Source organism: Electrona antarctica (genome assembly GCF_951216825.1).
Source record: "Electrona antarctica genome assembly, chromosome: 3".
In the NCBI taxonomy this organism is placed as follows: domain Eukaryota; kingdom Metazoa; phylum Chordata; class Actinopteri; order Myctophiformes; family Myctophidae; genus Electrona; species Electrona antarctica.
The window spans coordinates 47,447,460-47,468,364 of NC_136808.1; the positions used below are offsets into that span (position 1 = coordinate 47,447,460).

Consider the following 20,905-nt stretch of genomic DNA (forward strand, 5'->3'; position numbering starts at 1 on the left):
TGGCACCCGCTCGCATTCATTATGACATACACCTGCGTACCTGTGGTACACAAGGCTTTTTGAATGGGACGGAAACATTTCAGTAGCTTGACCGGAAGGATACATACGATATCATTACGCATCTCATTTACACTGTGGCGTATTTCTCCTTTGTGAATGAGGACCAAAGAATCCCCTACTACTATCCTACTGATCATCAAAATGATTGGCTCAGCAATGCAACAAAACCAAAATATTTCCAATCCATGGAATTGGAAGATAATAATAATGAATAATTATTATTATTTTTAAACTACTCCTTTAAACATGTAGCGTTGTTGTTGGTAGGAATAAACACAGAAGCACCAGGGGGGGGAGTGGACTAGGGAAAGGGGAGGAGTCAAACCAAGTTCCTGTTTCGACACAAAAAAGGTGGTGCCCCAAATTGGTTCTCTGATTGGTAGGTGTCAAATTACCTCTTAACCAATGAGAGAGCAGGGACACTATACCTCCAACCAATGGAAGAGCAGGGAGACCACCTCTAGCCAATGGAAGAGTAGACCAGTTATAATTGACAGTTCAAGGCAACGCCTCTTACACTATACATAAAGTAAAGTCTGTCTCATGTTGTTCATGTTCAGATTGTGTCATGTGGTACAGCTCAGCTCAGCACAGGACTAGTTAGAGAGGTGTTGCTCATGTTTTATGTCTTATGAAAAGTGCTTTTTAACCTCAAACCAAAGATGTACCTGAAGTTCCTGAACGCATATGTAACGGACGAGGCTTTAGCTCTGAGCTGTTGGGGTCGCCAACCCAACCATTCCGTTAAATACGGAATCATCCCTTATTTGGAAACTACAATAACTGATACACTTTTTAGTTGTTGGGAACCAATTAACATCATTTAAAGTTTAAATAGCTCAGACATTATTATACTGTCATTAAAATGTCATACAGTTGTGCCCCATGGCTGTGGGGTAAGCATCACTTTCTGCAAATAACATGAAATTACCATGGTTTTCAGGTCATGAAATAAACTGGGGTTCACGCAGAAGCAGGGACGTGTATCTTCAATGAGGCTAACATTCATTAGAAGGACAATATCAGTCACCAGAAGCAGAGACGTGTGTTTTCAAGGAGTCTAACATTCATTAGAAGGACAATATCAGTCACCAGAAGCAGAGACGTGTGTTTTCAATGAGTCTAACATTCATTAGAAGGACAATATCAGTCACCAGAAGCTGAGACGTGTGTTTTCAACAAGTCTAACATTCATTAGAAGGACCATATTGGTCACCAGTAGCAGATACGTGTGTTTTCAATGACTCCAACATTCATTAGAAGGACGCAACTCCTTGCAACAAAACAGTTTTGTTAATGCAACTGCCATTGGTGATAATGGTTGCATTGGTATATTAATGGAGTTTGAAGTTGAACGGGCTTACAGCATATGGGAGGGAGGCATGAGGTCAGAAGAAGCGTGTACCTTTTTTGCGGGCGGTGTCGTCGGGGTCCAGATTCCGGCTGACCGTCACCACCTTGATGAGCAGCCGGTTCCCTCCATGTCGGATCATGTTGACCACCTGCCGGTGGCCCACCTTCACCACATTGTCCTGGTTGACCTGGAGACAGAGTTCAACACTGTTTAGGACTGAGAACAGATTCTACAAAATGTCTTCGAAATCCTGACAGTTTTCTGAAAAACCCTATGTTTCTATGTCAGTGGTTCTCAAACTATTTCATGACAAGGACCCCCATAATTATATGTAATCGGCTGCCGACCCGCATCTGAAAATATGTTGTTCCAGGAACCACCCTAGAAGCAAAGATTTTAGTTAAAAACTTTCGATCTGAATGAATATATATATAGGCCTATATATATTCAAAGAATTGCATGCAATTTCACGACTTTTAGAAATAGCAGATCTACAAGCTCATAGACCTGCTATTTTTCAACAGGTAAAGTTTAAAATAATGGTTAAAAGTGGTTAAAGGCTAATGCGACATTCACAGCTCTGTGATTACTGTGAACATTATTCAACATTATTCACTATTTGCATTGGTCGGCTTTGTGTTTTATTTATGTAAATTATTACGTAGCTGCACTGTGTACACGGTGTAAATACACTACACAGAGAGAGAGAGAGAGAGAGAGAGAGAGAGAGAGAGAGAGAGAGAGAGGGATATCTTGGAATATTGCTGTTTGTTCCAAAGACTTTATAGGGAGTTATCCCAGCTTAAATGTGTATGATATCTAACTGCTGCAATTGCACAAATAGTAGTTGTGACACAGCATGTGTTTACACTCTTTATTACCTTTTAATAGTAGTTTTGGTTTTTGATAGTTTGTTTCATGTTTGCTTTGGCAATGTATACATGTTATGTTTTTATGATATTAATATAAATGTAATGTTTTATATTATAATAATGCATACATGCATAATGTATGTTTTAATTTAATTAAATGAGATTGAGAGAGAGAGTTGATGTCTCTCGCCCTTCATGTAAATCCATTTAGGTAATTAGAGACAGAAGTCCCAACAGCTGGTCTGCTGTGACCTGAAGTCCACCAAGCACGCACGCACGCACGCATGCACGCCACGCACGCACGCACGCACGCACATCACGTGACACACTCAACACACGTCACATGATGTGATGCACTGTCAACACTCACGCACCCACGCATGCACACACACATGCACACATGCACACACACATGCACACGCACACGCACGCACACACACACACACACACACACACACACACACACACACACACACACACACACACACACACACACACACACACACACACACACACACACACACACACACACACACACACACACAGTCCTGCTTCTCACAGAAGAGTCACCTTATATAATCCACAGTTTCTTGCTGATTACACAACAATGCCCAGAGGACACACACACACACACACACACACACACACACACACACACACACACACACACACACACACACACACACACACACACACACACACACACACACACACACACACACACACACACACACACACACACACACACACACACACACACACACACACACACACACTGATGTGGTCCAGATAACCAGACAGAATATGATGTCCGTTGACCCGGTGGAAATATGAAGCTGAATGATGATGCAATACTTCATGTTAAATACACAACACAGCATATTCAATGCACGATACTGTACATTCAATCCAGCGCATGCAGCGATATAGTTCATTAGGACATGGAAGGCAGGAGGTTACTTCTAATTATGTCTCCCCGGACCCCAATAGTTAATTTTTCTGTTTCTCATTCACTGCAAGCTAACTAACATTAGGTAAGAATACTAGCAAGGAGACCTGAGACCTGATTGTTACTGGTATAAGAAATACCAAGAGACTACAATTTATTTTCAATGTTGTTACTGTACCTTTACTATGGTACTGTATTGTGATTTGAAGTGAAAATAATTAATTTAAAAATGATTCTAGATTTTTTTTTTATATAAACCATTTTCCTTATAAAGAACCAGATTTTGTCTTTAATGTTTTTTTTTTCCACAAACGAGTCTTGAAAAAATGGGGGCTGTCTTATAATCAGATTCGTCTTATATTCGGGACAATACGGGTAATCACAGAATCACCACAGAACTAGATACCACATATCATACTGTAGTACAATCCATAAATCACATTCAAAATCACAGAATCACCCATAACAGAACTAAATGCCACAGGGAGGAGGCCGGGGAGGTGGAGGGAATTTGAACGCTGACATTCTGAACAACCACTGTGTCAGCTTGGCATGTAGAGTGAACACAGATAGTGACTGCTCAACACATTTAACCCTTTAAACCCGTGTTTTATTCCATTGTCTTTCCCTGCGTATAATACGCTAAACCCGCTATTTATTTTATGTGTTTAATTCACCGTTGCCGCTGTTTTTTTTGTTGATACTCTGATATCACATATAACACACATTATACATATAACAGGTAGTTCCGACCAAGCAATCTGATTGGTTGGAATAGGTTCATGCTTATGCCAGCGTAATGGAACACCTAGCCCTGGGCCTAATCACACATTAATAAATCACTCTGCACCTGATCAGGCCATATATGGCAAATAATTCAGAGCTCGGAGGTCTATGAACAGAAACACGCCACTGGACTTGGTAAACAAAGTGTGGTTCGACATCCAACTTCATTTCGGGAGGAGTCTTAGGTGACATTCACACCAGAAAGCTTTACTGCGATTAAAACGAATCCTGCTGCGCATTGTCAGAAACTGCGCTTCGTTTGGCAGGTGTGAAGCCTCATTCAAATCCTAATGTGCAGCAAAGAACCGCATTCTACTTCGACCAAAAACGGGGGTTTCGCTTCGCTTCCAATCGCACTTGATTTCGAAACGGTGCAGGTGGGAATGCAATCCGCAGCAAATAAAGGAAATGAAGCAAACAATGTGGCGGGTGAGGAGCTGAACACAGTTGGAGACGGAGAAGGCATATTTTACGCAGCGCAAAGATGTCCCGTTACCGTGGATAGACGTGGTCGAATGAGGAGACTGAAGCCCTGACGAAATGAGGACGAGTACATTAATCAATTGCTTAAGGAAACACAAAAACACTGCAGTGTATTATAGCCTACAGAATATTCTGTCTGTCTGTCTGTCTGTCTGTGCGTGCCGTAAACATGGAGTGCTGTCACTGTGTGGGGACTGGGGAGTAGGGACTTTCATCTTAAACATTTTGCGCTGCTGTCTGTTATATCAGTGCGCTCAGCGCTGTTCCTTCCATGCCCAAAAGAACAGTGCGTGGCTGCGTGCGTATAGAGAGAGAGAGAGAGAGAGAGAGAGAGGGGGGGGGGGGTCCAGTCCAGTCCAGTCCCAGACGGCACGTCACGTTATGAGTATAATTTGAAATTTTGATCACCATAGATTTCACTGTGTAGGCTATAGTTTATGAATGGAACACATGATAAAGGTCCCCCTGCTGCGTTTCCAATTGCTGCGGATGACAGTGTGAAGGCAAACCGCAGCAAATTAAATATGCAAGAAGTCCCAATTCTCCTCCCATTCGCATCGAGTCTACCGAAGTATTAGGTGAGAATGTGACCTTACACAACATTCATTCATTATCAAAACAGGTAGGTTTGTCAAATAGCTAAGCTATCGTTGCATTATAAAAAATGATGCTAATGGGCTAATCTAATGAGCGTTCTGAAGAAAACATGATCAAACGTCCCTAATCAGTCCCGTTTTATTTTTAAGTCACTAAATATGTGACACTCGCCTTCAATGACGAAGCAAAGAACCACAAGCAGCATTTTGAAAGGGATCGTCAAAGCAGAAGAGGCTGTATGTTTGACAGACCCTTGGAGTTCATTGTGGTACAGTTTCATCATTTGAAAAAAATACCTATCTACAATTCCCAAAGAATCTAAGGTGTTTTATCTCCATCCAAAAAGAGAGGAGAACAGTTAGGTGATGTGTAGCCTCGGAAACCCAGACGTTTTTATTTCCTGCAGGGAGAAAAAAAAGTCTGGGTCCGAGTCCACTTCAATTCGGCATAGAGTAGTGCAAACATCACTCACTCTCTGCTGATTTCTGATCGTCTGCACCTTTGTTAAATTGACACACACACGCACACATATACACACACACACTCCTCTCTCTCTGTCGCTCTAATTAATTAGTCTCATGTCTAGCAGCTGCGCATAGTTTCTCCCGGCAGATCCTGCAGGGAGCTGTCTATGCCATAAAAAGCATAGGCGAGTTCCAGTACAGGCTAGGTGATGTATGGTACTCATTGGGTGTAAATGACCTGGGTTCCATGCTATAACACGTATCTGTAAACAAGCAGGCACATCCATGATTTACACAAATCACAGCATCAGAAGCACTACCATTCAGAAACTGTCTGAGTGTGGGCTGGAAGCCAGAGCCAGTGTTAGCAGACACAAGTCAGATAGTTCTTTACACAGCTACTGGGCACCTTCTCTATAGGTAATAGAAGGCAGTGCGTGTGCTTTACCGTCATTATTGGCACGACAGTGATGCGGTCCGAAACAAGACGCCGTCGAGTTCCGCAAGCATCACTGAAGTGCCAATTATCACAGTAAAGCACACCCTCCGGTGTAATATTGCTTAAAACACTACAGCATATCTGGGGCTGAATCAGGCTCGTCAACAGTCCAATGGTTCCTGATTTGGAAACTAAAAGGCTTTTCTCTCATTGAACTGATGAGCAGTGTTACTTAATTTAATTAATTCATTTCGTCAACCAATAAAAACTAGACTAAAATGCCAGGGAGGGACTAATGGAGAAGGGATCCAGTAGAACTAAAAGACAAGCTATTGTATGTTTGGTTGTGTGCAGGTTTCACTCTCCGAAAACAGCCAATCTACAAGCTCTGCTATTTTCGGCTCATTTGAATCAGGCATTACGACGCCACCAAGGCCTACCGAAATACATTTTAGTCGACTAAAATCGTATGAAATTTTGGTCGAGTAAAAGATTTGCAGAGTCAGGTTCATCCCATACTCTCCCTTTTCTCTCTCTCTCTCTCTCTCTCTCTCTCTCTCATTAGATCAGTGCATTCAGATCAATGGTAGACATCAGATGCGGTTGAGGGTCATTGATTAGTTTTAACCACAGTCATTGTCTCTGTGGTTAACACAGCCATCCAATGCCCCCCTCTGCCTGCCTGCGTGCGTGTGTGCGTGCGTGCGTGCGTGCGTGCGTGCGTGCGTGCGTGCATGCACGTGTGTGTGTGTGTGTGGTGGGCAGGGTCTTCGCCACCGCACCACCCGGCCGGGCACTAATCCAGTGCTGTTCCCATGTGACTCCAGTGCTGTTCCCATGTGACTCCAGTGCTGTTCCCATGTGACTCCAGTGCTGTTCCCATGTGACTCCAGTGCTGTGCCCATGTGACTCCAGTGCTGTGCCCATGTGACTCCAGTGCTGTGCCCATGTGACTCCAGTGCTGTGCCCATGTGACTCGCCATGCCATCCAGTCAGTCAGTAGCTGGCTGATACTAATCTGGTTAATCACACAGATAATCTGTCCAGGCCAGACATGCCATGACAGGCTGCTTAATCTGCCCTGACCCCTGAGGTCATGGATCACTGAATTCTAACTTGTCCAAAACTCTCTCAACCTCAGATCACAATGCTTGGCTGCGCTATAATGTCGTACCTCCAACAAAATCTGCACAACATGCACAGGGGGAAAAAGCCTTGTGTTTTTTGGATACTGGTCATGGAATGACCTGCAGAATGCATTGCATGCATGCATGTCATTCCATGCTTCTATGTGCAGAAAATAGCAGATCTGCAAGCTCTCAGTGTGTGGCGGCGCGACACGACAGAGAGAGAGAGAGAAGAGAGGCTGTTTTGGTTGGTGTGACTCACAGTCCTAGTTAGAATAATCTAGTCTCTTATGAATCATGCAGGCTGACTATCAAACTGACGCACGCACGCACGCACGCACGCACGCACGCACGCACGCACGCACGCACGCACGCACACACACACACACACACACACACGCACACACACACACGCGCACACGCACACGCACACGCAAGTGCGTGCGTTTTATCAATACATGTTGATAAAACATTTCTGCTGTTCCAATTTCCACCATGACACCTGCAATGCGTAACAGCAACAACTCTCTCTAAAAACCTAGTTTTTGTCTTACACAAACTGAACTAGTCCACTTCTCAAACTATGAAATTGTTGCACTATCCCTTTAATCCAGTGTCTGTCTGTCTGTCTGTCTGTCTGTCTGTCTGTCTGTCTGTCTGTCTGTCTGTCTGTCTGTCTGTCTGTCTGTCTGTCTGTCTGTTTGTCTGTCTGTCTGTCTGTATCATGTCTCAGGTCTCAGGTAAACAAACAGTCGCTCCATGACGACAGTTGCTAAGTGACCGTTGTCGGCTGTTACTACTGGATGGGGGGGTGGACTACAATTTATCATTTGTATGAATAAGGTTGAAAATGAGAGAGAGAGAGAGAGAGAGAGAGAGAGAGGAATAAAACAGATCCTCCGTGCTTCAGCATCCATTGCTCTACTTGCACTGAATACCTTGGAATAAATTATTAATGGAACGCAGAAACGATCGCTTCCACTCCCAGCGCTATTTTAAGACCGGGTGACATGTTTTCTCAGCGTGTGTGTGTGTGTGTGTATTTTTGTGTGTGCGTGTATGCATGGGTGCGTGCGTCCGTGTGAGAGAGATTCCTGGTTGTCCTATTTTCCATGTCTCTGTGTTATTAAAGAACTATTGATTCATTCTAAAAAGAAACATGCTTGCTGTTGTTGTTTTTCCTGTTGAGACTAATTGAAACACCTGTGTTGGTCCTCAACATGGTTGGTGTAGGACTATACATGTGCAACCCATTAATTGTGACATACAGTAAACCATGCTGGGAGATCTCCACTGAATTCAACGTCTCTTCACCTCTTTAACCCTTCTATACTCTATATATATTATATACTCTATAAAAAGTCTATAACCTTTTATATACCTCTTCATGTATGTAAATCCCTTGACTCCTTCAACACCGCTCTCAAAGGGCACCTACTGACGGCTGCAATTCGAAACTGGCCCCTGTAAAGACTGAGTCATAACTAACTCACCTTTCAGAACACGTCATTGTTCGTTGTATGCTGCAGTTGTTTGGTTCAAGATGGCCATTCAGCCTCGCTTTGTTTTGATTTTTGAAATGCTATTATCTCGGATTTTAATCCCAGATTCCGATTCTAATCAAAACAAGCTTTATTTACAAAATGTATGTTTCGGGTGACCTTCATTCATAGTCCAGTTTTCGGTGAAGAGGTGGACCACCGAAAATTACAACATGACGTCACTGCGGTGGTCACCGCTTAAAGCTCATACATGGTCTGGATTTTCGGTGGTGAGGTGCCCACCGAACTACAACATGACGTCACAAGCCGCGGTAAAGAGCAAACCACCGCCACCGCTCCAGCCCTTCTCTCTGTTTTTACTCACCACCGCTCAACGTTATTTCAGCTCCGGTGGTCACCTCACCACCGAAAATATGACTAAAAGACTATGAATGAGCCTTTACACAAGACATCTCTCTGTTTTTACAGAGGTGTTACAGAGGTGTTTTTACAGAGGTGGTCACCTCTTCACCGAAAACTGGACTATGAATATGCCTTTATTAATGCGATGCTATGAATTCAACATTGGCGTCTTTCACGTGCCTGTTCACGGAACTCGGGTAATGTTTTCCCCTTGAATAAGGGTCGATGTCGATGCCATCTCGTGACTTGTGAAAAACCTTAGAAAAATTAAATACAAATAGAAAATGTACAAATCCACGAAACAGTACACCAACACGCTCCTTCAAATAGTCTGAACTTGAGCCACGAACTACTGCTGCCAAGTTCTGAAGAGCTTTGTTTCTGTCTTCTTCCTCTCCGTGACAAGACCAGGGGTTGGTGACAAGACCAAGGGGTTGGTGACAAGACCAGGGGTTGGTGACAAGACCAGGGGTTGGTAACAAGACCCGCAGGGGTTGGTGACAAGACCAGGGGTTGGTGACAAGACCAGGGGTTGGTGACAAGACCAGGGGTTGGTGACAAGACCAGGGGTTGGTGACAAGACCAGGGGTTGGTAACAAGACCTGCAGGGGTTGGTGACAAGACCAGGGGTTGGTGACAAGACCAGGGGTTGGTGACAAGACCAGGGGTTGGTAACAAGACCTGCAGGGGTTGGTGACAAGACCAGGGGTAGGTAACAAGACCTGCAGGGGTTGGTGATAAGACCAGGGGTAGGTAACAAGACCTGCAGGGGTTGGTGATAAGACCAGGGGTTGGTGACAAGACCAGGGGTTGGTGACAAGACCAGGGGTTGGTGACAAGACCAGGGGTTGGTGACAAGACCAGGGGTTGGTGACAAGACCTGCAGGGGTTGGTGACAAGACCAGGGGTAGGTAACAAGACCTGCAGGGGTTGGTGATAAGACCAGGGGTTGGTGACAAGACCAGCAGGGGTTGGTGACAAGACCAGGGGTTGGTGATAAGACCAGGGGTTGGTGACAAGACCTGCAGGGGTTGGTGACAAGACCAGGGGTTGGTGACAAGACCAGGGGTTGGTGACAAGACCAGGGGTTGGTGACAAGACCAGGGGTTGGTGACAAGACCAGGGGTTGGTGACAAGACTCTTCTTTCTTATTTAGAATGTATGACAATTATTTACTATGACACTATGGCACATCAGGAGTCTACTAGTAGCCTACTATAGTGGTTCTCGAATGTTTTATTTGCAAAGACCGCCTTAACTCTGAGCATGTTCAAATGGAACCAAATGGACCCGTAATGGTCCATTGTGTTCCATGTGTAACAGTTACAGACCTGTTATGGTCATGGTCCTTCAGGGCTATCTATTCATGTGTTTCTGGTAATATTATTGTCCACTTAGTGGAGCAGATTACTGAAACGATCGTTCACTTGATGGTACAAGCACCAAATTTGGCACACAAGTGCTTCAGAACCTACTCTCTCAGAAAAGTACGTTGTCCACTTGAAAAAACTAAATGGCCACCATTTTTCAAGATGGCCGCCTTTCAAAATGGTTTTAAACAGTGTTTGAACTATAGTTTGATTGAATAATCCTATTGTGATGGCCTATACATGGAAATGTATGTTTCTGAGTATGAGAAATCCAATTCTGCATTTAGCAAATCAAAATTATTTAATATTATGATGATACAATGGGAATTAAACAAAAAGCTGGGGCAGATTAAGTCAATATTCCATAAGAATCTTTCACTTGGTGGTACAAGCACCACATTTGGCACACATGATGTCCAGGATGTACTTTCTATGAAAAGCACGTTATCCAGCTGAAAATCCAAGATGGCTGCCAGTTTTCAAGATGGCCGCCTCGTCAAATGCAAAAAAACAAAACAACAAAAAGGTTTTCGAAGTAAAATTGTGTTAATGATCCAAACATCAACATGAATGTATTCTGATTGTAAGAACTCAATGGTGTTGGAATTTAATTCCAATATGGCCGCCAGTTTGCAAGATGCAGCTATTACGTGACTCAAAATTAGCGTTTTCGGAAGCTGTCTGATCATAGATATTGTTGAAGGGCAACATCATTCATTGATCATGCATTGAAATGCTGTGGTCAAGCTCTATTGGTTTGTATTTTTTTTATTATATAGGAGTGATGTCAAAGTACAACCAGGAACACACTGGTGACATCACTGCTGTTAGACTCAGCATGGGGTTCAGTGCTGTAGTTGTGGTTTACTAACTGTTGTAGTGTACTCACTGTAGTTTGTTGTATTCTTTAGTGTCCTAATGCTAATTAGCCCCTGTATATATCTCCACTAGAAGTTTAGTTAGTTGTAGTATTGTAGTTAGATAGCCGCACCTGAATTGACAAGATGTGCCACCGTGGGAGAGCTGAGACAAGGGTAACGGAACTTCAGTTACCTGGATGGTGTACAGATCGCACAGGACTTAAATGGAACTGGATGAACGGTCGTGCTAGGTGTAGGGCACCAGATGCTTGAACCTAGATCAAGGTTCAAGGTTGGACTTTATTGTTACATCTTGTGTACAGGACAGGTACATAAGAGTAAAACTTATTTTAGTTTGGCTTCCTTACAGACAATGCAGCGGCATAGATGGCAAACAACAAAAAACACAGCAAGCACAGCAAACAAAGGGATAGAATAAAGAGTGCTAGAAAAATAGTAACATATATATGTGCATGTTTTCCCTGTAGTAGCAAAGTTAGGTAAACTTTCGCCCCGGTTCTTATCAGTTCGTTCATGTATCTGATTGTTTGGGGAAAGAAGCTTATTTGCAGTCTATTTCCAGTGGCTTTGAGACTGAAAACGTTTTCCATGTGGCAGCATCCGCAAGCATCTCTGCGGTTGGGATGGCTTGGGTCCCTCATAAGTCCACGAGCTTTGCTGACACAACGATCGTCATACAGGGCTTCGATGGGGGGAGATCACATCCACTGCACTCTTCGAATTTTTGCATGTCCGTCACCAGGATCATTCTGAATTTCAGCTGCTCTCTTAGTGGAAAACTGGAGTTTCCGTTGCTAAACATTTGGCCGACAATTTTGGTACTTTTTGGTACTAACTAACTTTGTACTGTTTTGCTTCAATGTATCTTCACTGCCACCTCCATCATCCAATCTGGATGAGTCTAACATGATGGGCACGACCGTTATCACTGTATCGGATAGGCGAAATCAACCGTTATCAGCACCTTGGAATACGGCCAATATGGCCATACTGGCATACTCACCCTTGGCTGAACGTTTCATTTCCAACTCTATTGTCAGCGCATGGAAACTAGGGGCTACTATACTATCCTCTGCCTATCGGGACGTAACTCAGGCGGTGCCGGGTCTGGTGGCCGTCGCAACGCTCGGCACGTTGTCTCACGTGGCTCAAGGCCACCAGACACAGCGCACCTCCGTCATTGACATCAGTGACACAAAAATACCATTATCACCCGTCACAATAGGTGATAATGACATACTGAAACAGTGAGTATGCCAGTATGGCCATATTGGCCGTATAAAGGTGCTGATAACGGAGGATTTCGCCTATCCAATACAGAGATAACGGTCGAATGGGGTGGAAATACGGGGAGACTTCAACTCCTCTTTCGTATCTGTTTGACACACTTCCTCCAATCAGTTTTAGTAGCGGAACATCTTGTGTTATACGGTTAAAGGCTGAGGGCTATATCCTTGTACCACCCAACCGTACAAAACATCAAAGCACATTGAAATATGGGATGCATCTAGGTTCAAGCATCTGGTGCCCTACACCTAGCCCGACCATTCATCCAGTGCAAGTCCTCTGCGATCTGTACACCATCCAGGTAACTGAATCCCTGTTACCCTTGTCTCAGCTCTCCCATGCTGACACATCCTGTCAATTCAGGTGCGGCTATCAACTACAATCCTACAACTAACTAAACTTCTAGTTGAGATATACACAGGGGCTTATTAGATAGCATTTAGGACACTAAAGTATACTACAAACTACAGTGAGTAGCTACACCACTACAACAGTTAGTAAACCACAACTACAGCTAGTACGCTACAAGCATACACTGAACCCCATGCTGAGTCTCACAGCAGTGATGTCACCAGTGTGTCCTGGTTGTGCTTTGACATAACTCTTATATACAAAATTACAAACCAATAGAGCTTGATCACAGCATTTCAATGAATGATGTTGCCCTTCAACAATATCGGTGATCAGACAGCTTCCAAAAACGCTAATTTTGAGTTGCGTAATAGCCGCCATCTTGACAACTGGCGGCCATATTGAAATTAAATAATTGACACCATTGAGTTCTTCCAGTCAGAATACATTCATTTTGATGTTTGGATCAATGTGTGGATCACACATTTCTGTTCATTAAAGTTATACGTATTTATTTGACGAGGTGGCCATCTTGAAAACTGGTGGCCATCTTGGATTTTCAGCTGGATAACGTACTTTTCTTAGAAAGTACATCCTGGACATCATTTGTGCCAAATGTGGTGCTTGTACCACCAAGTGAAGGATTATTATGGAATATGGACTTAATATGCCCCATTATATCATTGAATTCCCATTGTATCATCATAATATTAAATAGTTTTGATGTTCTAAATGCAGAATTGGATTTATCATACTCAGAAACATATATTTCGATGTATAGGACATCAAAATAGGATTGTATAGCTCAATATAGCTCAAACACGGTTTAAAACGACCTCGAATGGCGGCCATCTTGAAAAATGGTGTCCATTTAGTTTTTTTCAAGTGGACAACGTACTTTTCTGAGAGAGTAGGTTCCGAAGCACTTGTGTGCCAATTTTGGTGCTTGTACCATCAAGTGAACGATTCTTATGATATATTAATGTTGACAAAAATGTCCACCACAGGTCAACATGGCGACGACCTCATGACCCCTGGACTAGATCCGAACGTAGGTTAAGTGGAAGAGTACTGTGCTTCACTGCGGGACCCGTGAAGTAAAAAAAAAAGAAGAAAACAAACAGAAGAAAAAACTGTGAAACAGTGATTAGCAAAAAGCTAGGCTAACAGCTAGCTAACGGTATACTATACTGTCTGCTTCAACTTCACTTCATCTCCGCCTGTGATCGAGCTGATTTTGTTCAATGACAACGTGCAGTCACGTTCGTACTTCGTACCGGCACTGCAAAAAAGGCAGAAAAAGCTCTCGACGTGACACGACGCATTGAGAGCTTGTAGATCTGCTATATTTTCGACATGTGACCCGCTGTGAGCTGATTTTGGGGGCAGACGATGGCCGGCAGGAAATGTTTGGCAATGTCGCCCAAGCCTAACTCACACGCAGGGCAATGGTGCATGCACTGAAATGAACGCACACGTGCTCATGCGAGTGTATTCGTTCGAATGAGTGCACCTTTGAATACACGCATGCAAGCACCCACACGCGTGTGTGCACACACGCACACGCGCACACACACACACACACACACACACACACACACACACACACACACACATGGAGGCTTCAGGGATGTGCACAGATGCATTTGCATGCGTGCAGTGGTCAGACACACAGAGACACGTGTTCTCACACACACACACACACACACACACACACACACACACACACACACACACACACACACACACACACACACACACACACACAGATGATTTTTCATGAACAGAGTGGCTCAGAGGTCACCCCTGTAAATAACAGTGGTGGAAATATAGTGGTTGCAACTGTATTAATTGATTTCCCGAGTCCCGTGGTGGGAGGCATGCTCTGGCTTTGGTCAATATTAAGTAGTTCAGGTCATTTTGTGCATGGGGGGCACTGGGGCCACGCAGTAAAATTAAATGAATTCACAAAACTAACGTCATTTGTATTGTTGACCTATTTCTAAAATATTAGCGCAACTTTCGTTCAACTTTGACCCTCTATCACATGGAACTATTTTTTGGGCATAGTGATATGGACATAACAATCATAGTTCCGTGTGATAAAGGGGGTTAAAAATGAACGAAAGTTGCACTAATATTTTAGAAATAGGTCAACAATACAAATTATGTTAGTTTTGTGGATTAATTTACTTTTACTGCGTGGCCCCTGTGCCCCCCACAAAATGACCGGAACTACTTAATATTGACCAAAACCAGAGCAGAACTCCCACCACAGGAGTCGGGCAATCAATTCATACTATATTAATGGCAAGTATTTCATACAGCTTATACAAATCTGAACTATCCCTTTAAGTAGAAGTATCAATACTGCAATGTATAAATACTCTGTTACAAGTCAAAGTAAAAGTATTGGCATCAAAATGTAGGGGAGAGCCGCCATGGTTGTAACGCATCATGGTTGTAACATGCACGTTATCTCTTGATTGGTCAACGCCATCATGACACCATCGCGTCAGTATGTGTACAGCAACGTACTCTACGTGCCCATGAAGTTTGAAGTGTTTACTTTCATCCTACGGGGAGTTATTGGCGAAAAACTGACTTTTCTCAAAATGCGGAACATTTTACACCTGGAGTATATGTGGGCTACAATTTTTTTCTTTGATGTTGGTGAATAAAAATCCACATGTATGTCTTCATGCTTATGTTCTTCATTAGTTTGCATCGTGTTTAGACGGAATGCACGTTCATTCTGGTCTGTAGCAACGCCAAAGAAAAACTTGCAAATGTGGGTCAATTGTAACACACGCCTATCCATTAAATACCATTATAAGTCATATTTCCATATTTGACATATTGCCCAATATTATATGTTCAGTCAGTTGTCTTTCATTACAGAGTGTATTCTAAATTAGTTTAGGGTTGTATAACATTGTACAACTCAATCAATCAAACGTTTGTTTAATCAATGTATTTTCCCATTGAACTGACTCAAACGCCCAAACTGGTACACCCGGTACTATTTAATATTTCCCTTATGTTTGATACATTTTCGTATCACATCCATGGAAACAATGTTAAGGAGTTGCTTCAATGAAATATAATTGCTTTAAGCTGAAAACGATATGTTTAATGGTGTTTTTTAGCGTTGTTACATTTATCACGCATGCCGTTACAATTAATCCGATATGCGCAGCAAATGTAACACTGGAACAGCGTCCACGTTCGGTTTAATAACTCCCGACCTGTTTTATTAATTGAAAAACTTGAAGTGGTTTATGGTAGCAGACATGTGTAGGTCCGTTGCCTGAAAATATTACGTGCAAAGTGTTACAACCGTGGCGGCTCTCCCCTACTTAACAGGTTCAGTCCATCCAACGTGCCCATGCACACGTCATAAGCAATCCGACTGATTCAAAGGACAATTTACAATTTACAATTTAGGCATTTAGCAGACGCTCTTAATCCAGAGCGACTTACAATAGGCAAGAACAAAAAGCATGGGAATACATCACATATGTAAAAATGCATTTATCGCGAAACATGCGTAAGGACGTGTGTACATCTTCAATGCTATCAAATGAGAGAAGAATATTCAGAATTTTTTCCTTTTTTATTTTTGAGTGGGACTCCAAGGCCACTATACGCTTCGCTTTTCGTTCATGCGCGGCCCGGTCACTTCCCTGTTTACCTCTGCAGAAAGAATGCCTTGTCTCTCCTAATCCAGGGCGCTCTCCGTGGTTTTGATCTGATGGATATACTAAGCTCTTCATTTCTCTCGTTCAAAATATGAACGCGATGGATTATTTAGCGATATTATGGAAACGAGAGCAAGGTAAGCAAGCAAACAAATAATGCAGTTTTTTTCTGGAACAGAAGGGGGGGGGGGGGCTTTGCAGAGTAAAAGCGGCCATGTCTTCCCGGTCCCCCAAGCTTCTCCCGGTGCTGATTTTAACTCATAGAACGCCAAGTACTGATTTATCGTTTTTTTCATGAAATCCCAGAGCGCCAAATACACCATTTATGTGTTATTTAGCTTCCTTCTTAATTATATTAATGACTTACCGCGGATCGGGGCTCTCGTTCGATCCGCAGCTCTCGGCTCGATTGGCTTTGCCTGGTGGGCTATTATGGTTGGAATAACAGGAACGGCCCTGGAGGCATTTCTAGGCCTTTTATTTACGGCTCAGATCGCACTGGATGAACGTAGCGTGCATGCATGTTTAGCGGCTCAATAGTAAATGCTTCTAAAGACCCTTAAATAGACATTAACATTAGCGTTAGCCGAGGTGCAAAGCTACTAATATGCTGTGTAGTGTGTAGCTTTGTATCTCTTGCATCTGCCCATGATGTGAATGCACTAAATGGCTGGGACACCAGGCCAGTTGTGATCTTATAAAGGCTAATGTGAATTAGGAGCAGAATTTTTTAAATGTCCTTAACTCTTCATTTTTATAAAGGCTAATTTCCTTACTGTACTAACTAACCAGTGTCAAGCCATCAACTTGCAAAGATAGCCTGTGCCCCCCCACCCCCCCCAGTTAATGTTTCAGGGCTAAATTGTCAAGTCTCTACATGTGTGTGTGTGACTGTGTGTGTAGATGACATGAATTCACGTGTCAATATTATACGCTATGTTGATGAATTGAATACATAGACCACAATGGAAACAAGTCCCCATACAGGATGTTTTTGTGTTATGCTTTTAGCCTTAATGTCTGACTGTATCACGTGCCGTTTTACATTACTGACTAATAAAGTATTCAATTAATCAATGAACAAATCAATCAATCAATAAATCAATCAATGTGAACGTACCTAGACGGACATTCTCATTTAAATTACCCCAAAAATATGGGCAAACAACACAGTGATCAGCGAAATGTCACATTCTATTTGGACCAATAACATCCATTCACAGTGCCAAACCACAGCCCTAATGACTACACATCCATCCACAGTGCAAAACCACACCGCTAATGACTACACATCCATTCACATGTGCCAAACCACAGCCCTAATGACTACACATCCATTCACAGTGCCAAACCACACCGCTAATGACTACACATCCATTCACATGTGCCAAACCACACCCCCTAATGACTACACATCCATTCACAGTGCCAAACCACACCGCTAATGACTACACATCCATTCACATGTGCCAAACCACACCCCCTAATGCCTACACATCCATTCACATGTGCCAAACCACAGCCCTAATGACTACACATCCATTCACAGTGCCAAACCACACCGCTAATGACTACACATCCATTCACATGTGCCAAACCACACCCCCTAATGACTACACATCCATTCACAGTGTCATGTCTGGGACAAAAACAACAACATTGAACAACAATGAACTCAACACAGAGTTCTACATTTCTCTCACAACCCATGCTGGGCACAATATACGCTGTAGAGTGCATTGCTGAAATTTGGCGGAAGTAGTGGGATTTTGGCGGAAGTAGTGGGATTTTGGCAGAAGTAGTGGGATTTTGGCAGAAGTAGTGGGATTTTGGCAGAAGTAGTGGGATTTTGGCGGAAGTAGCGGTATTTTGGCGGAAGTAGTGGTATTTTGGCAGAAGTAGTGGGATTTTGGCAGAAGTAGTGGGATTTTGGTGGAAGTAGCGGTATTTTGGCGGAAGTAGTGGTATTTTGGTGGAAGTAGCGGTATTTTGGCGGAAGTAGTGGTATTTTGGTGGAAGTAGTGGTATTTTGGTGGAAGTAGCGGTATTTTGGCGGAAGTAGTGGTATTTTGGCAGAAGTATTGGGATTTTGGTGGAAGTAGCGGTATTTTGGCGGAAGTAGTGGTATTTTGGTGGAAGTAGCGGTATTTTGGCAGAAGTAGTGGGATTTTGGTGGAAGTAGTGGGATTTTGGCGGAAGTAGTGGTATTTTGGTGGAAGTAGCGGTATTTTGGCGGAAGTAGTGGGATTTTGGTGGAAGTAGCGGTATTTTGGCAGAAGTAGTGGGATTTTGGTGGAAGTAGTGGTATTTTGGCGGAAGTAGTGGTATTTTGGTGGAAGTAGCGGTATTTTGGCGGAAGTAGTGGTATTTTGGTGGAAGTAGCTGTATTTTGGCGGAAGTAGTGGTATTTTGGTGGAAGTAGTGGTATTTTGGCAGAAGTATTGGGATTTTGGTGGAAGTAGCGGTATTTTGGCGGAAGTAGTGGTATTTTGGTGGAAGTAGCGGTATTTTGGCAGAAGTGGTGGGATTTTGGTGGAAGTAGTGGTATTTTGGCGGAAGTAGCGGTATTTTGGCGGAAGTAGTGGTATTTTGGCGGAAGTAGTGGGATTTTGGCAGAAGTAGTGGGATTTTGGCGGAAGTAGTGGGATTTTGGCGGAAGTAGTGGGATTTTGGCAGAAGTAGTGGGATTTTGGCGGAAGTAGTGGGATTTTGGCAGAAATAGTGGAATTTTGGCAGAAGTAGTGGGATTTTGGTGGAAGTAGCGGTATTTTGGCGGAAGTAGTGGTATTTTGGCAGAAGTAGTGGGATTTTGGCAGAAGTAGTGGGATTTTGGTGGAAGTAGCGGTATTTTGGCGGAAGTAGTGGTAATTTGGTGGAAGTAGCGGTATTTTGGCGGGAGTAGTGGTATTTTGGTGGAAGTAGTGGTATTTTGGCAGAAGTATTGGGATTTTGGTGGAAGTAGTGGTATTTTGGCGGAAGTAGTGGTATTTTGGTGGAAGTAGCGGTATTTTGGCGGAAGTAGTGGTATTTTGGTGGAAGTAGCTGTATTTTGGCGGAAGTAGTGGTATTTTGGTGGAAGTAGTGGTATTTTGGCAGAAGTATTGGGATTTTGGTGGAAGTAGCGGTATTTTGGCGGAAGTAGTGGTATTTTGGTGGAAGTAGCGGTATTTTGGCAGAAGTAGTGGGATTTTGGTTGAAGTAGCGGTATTTTGGCAGAAGTAGTGGGATTTTGGTGGAAGTAGTGGTATTTTGGCAGAAGTAGTGGGATTTTGGTGGAAGTAGCGGTATTTTGGCGGAAGTAGTGGTATTTTGGCAGAAGTAGTGGGATTTTGGCAGAAGTAGTGGGATTTTGGTGGAAGTAGCGGTATTTTGGCGGAAGTAGTGGTATTTTGGTGGAAGTAGCGGTATTTTGGCGGAAGTAGTGGTATTTTGGTGGAAGTAGTGGTATTTTGGTGGAAGTAGCGGTATTTTGGCGGAAGTAGTGGTATTTTGGCATAAGTATTGGGATTTTGGTGGAAGTAGCGGTATTTTGGCGGAAGTAGTGGTATTTTGGTGGAAGTAGCGGTATTTTGGCAGAAGTAGTGGGATTTTGGTGGAAGTAGTGGGATTTTGGCGGAAGTAGTGGGATTTTGGTGGAAGTAGCGGTATTTTGGCGGAAGTAGTGGGATTTTGGTGGAAGTAGCGGTATTTTGGCAGAAGTAGTGGGATTTTGGTGGAAGTAGTGGTATTTTGGCGGAAGTAGTGGTATTTTGGTGGAAGTAGCGGTATTTTGGCGGAAGTAGTGGTATTTTGGTGGAAGTAGCTGTATTTTGGCGGAAGTAGTGGTATTTTGGTGGAAGTAGTGGTATTTTGGCAGAAGTATTGGGATTTTGGTGGAAGTAGCGGTATTTTGGCGGAAGTAGTGGTATTTTGGTGGAAGTAGCGGTATTTTGGCAGAAGTAGTGGGATTTTGGTGGAAGTAGTGGTATTTTGGCGGAAGTAGCGGTATTTTGGCGGAAGTAGTGGTATTTTGGCGGAAGTAGTGGGATTTTGGCAGAAGTAGTGGGATTTTGGCGGAAGTAGTGGGATTTTGGCGGAAGTAGTGGGATTTGGCAGAAGTAGTGGGATTTTGGCGGAAGTAGTGGGATTTTGGCAGAAATAGTGGAATTTTGGCAGAAGTAGTGGGATTTTGGTGGAAGTAGCGGTATTTTGGCGGAAGTAGTGGTATTTTGGTGGAAGTAGCGGTATTTTGGCGGAAGTAGTGGTATTTTGGCAGAAGTAGTGGGATTTTGGCAGAAGTA

The 20,905-nt window shown here is 43.3% G+C and overlaps 1 protein-coding gene across 1 annotated transcript in view; it reads right to left on the bottom strand.

Annotated features, from left to right (window-relative positions):
- Positions 1-20,905, bottom strand: part of shank2b (SH3 and multiple ankyrin repeat domains 2b) — a gene marked incomplete at both ends in the record, with an annotated part of 198,263 nt that overhangs the window by 61,581 nt on the left and 115,777 nt on the right. The window contains 1 exon segment of the mRNA XM_079496376.1: positions 1,466-1,601. Coding sequence (XP_079352502.1) covers positions 1,466-1,601 — 136 coding nt within the window.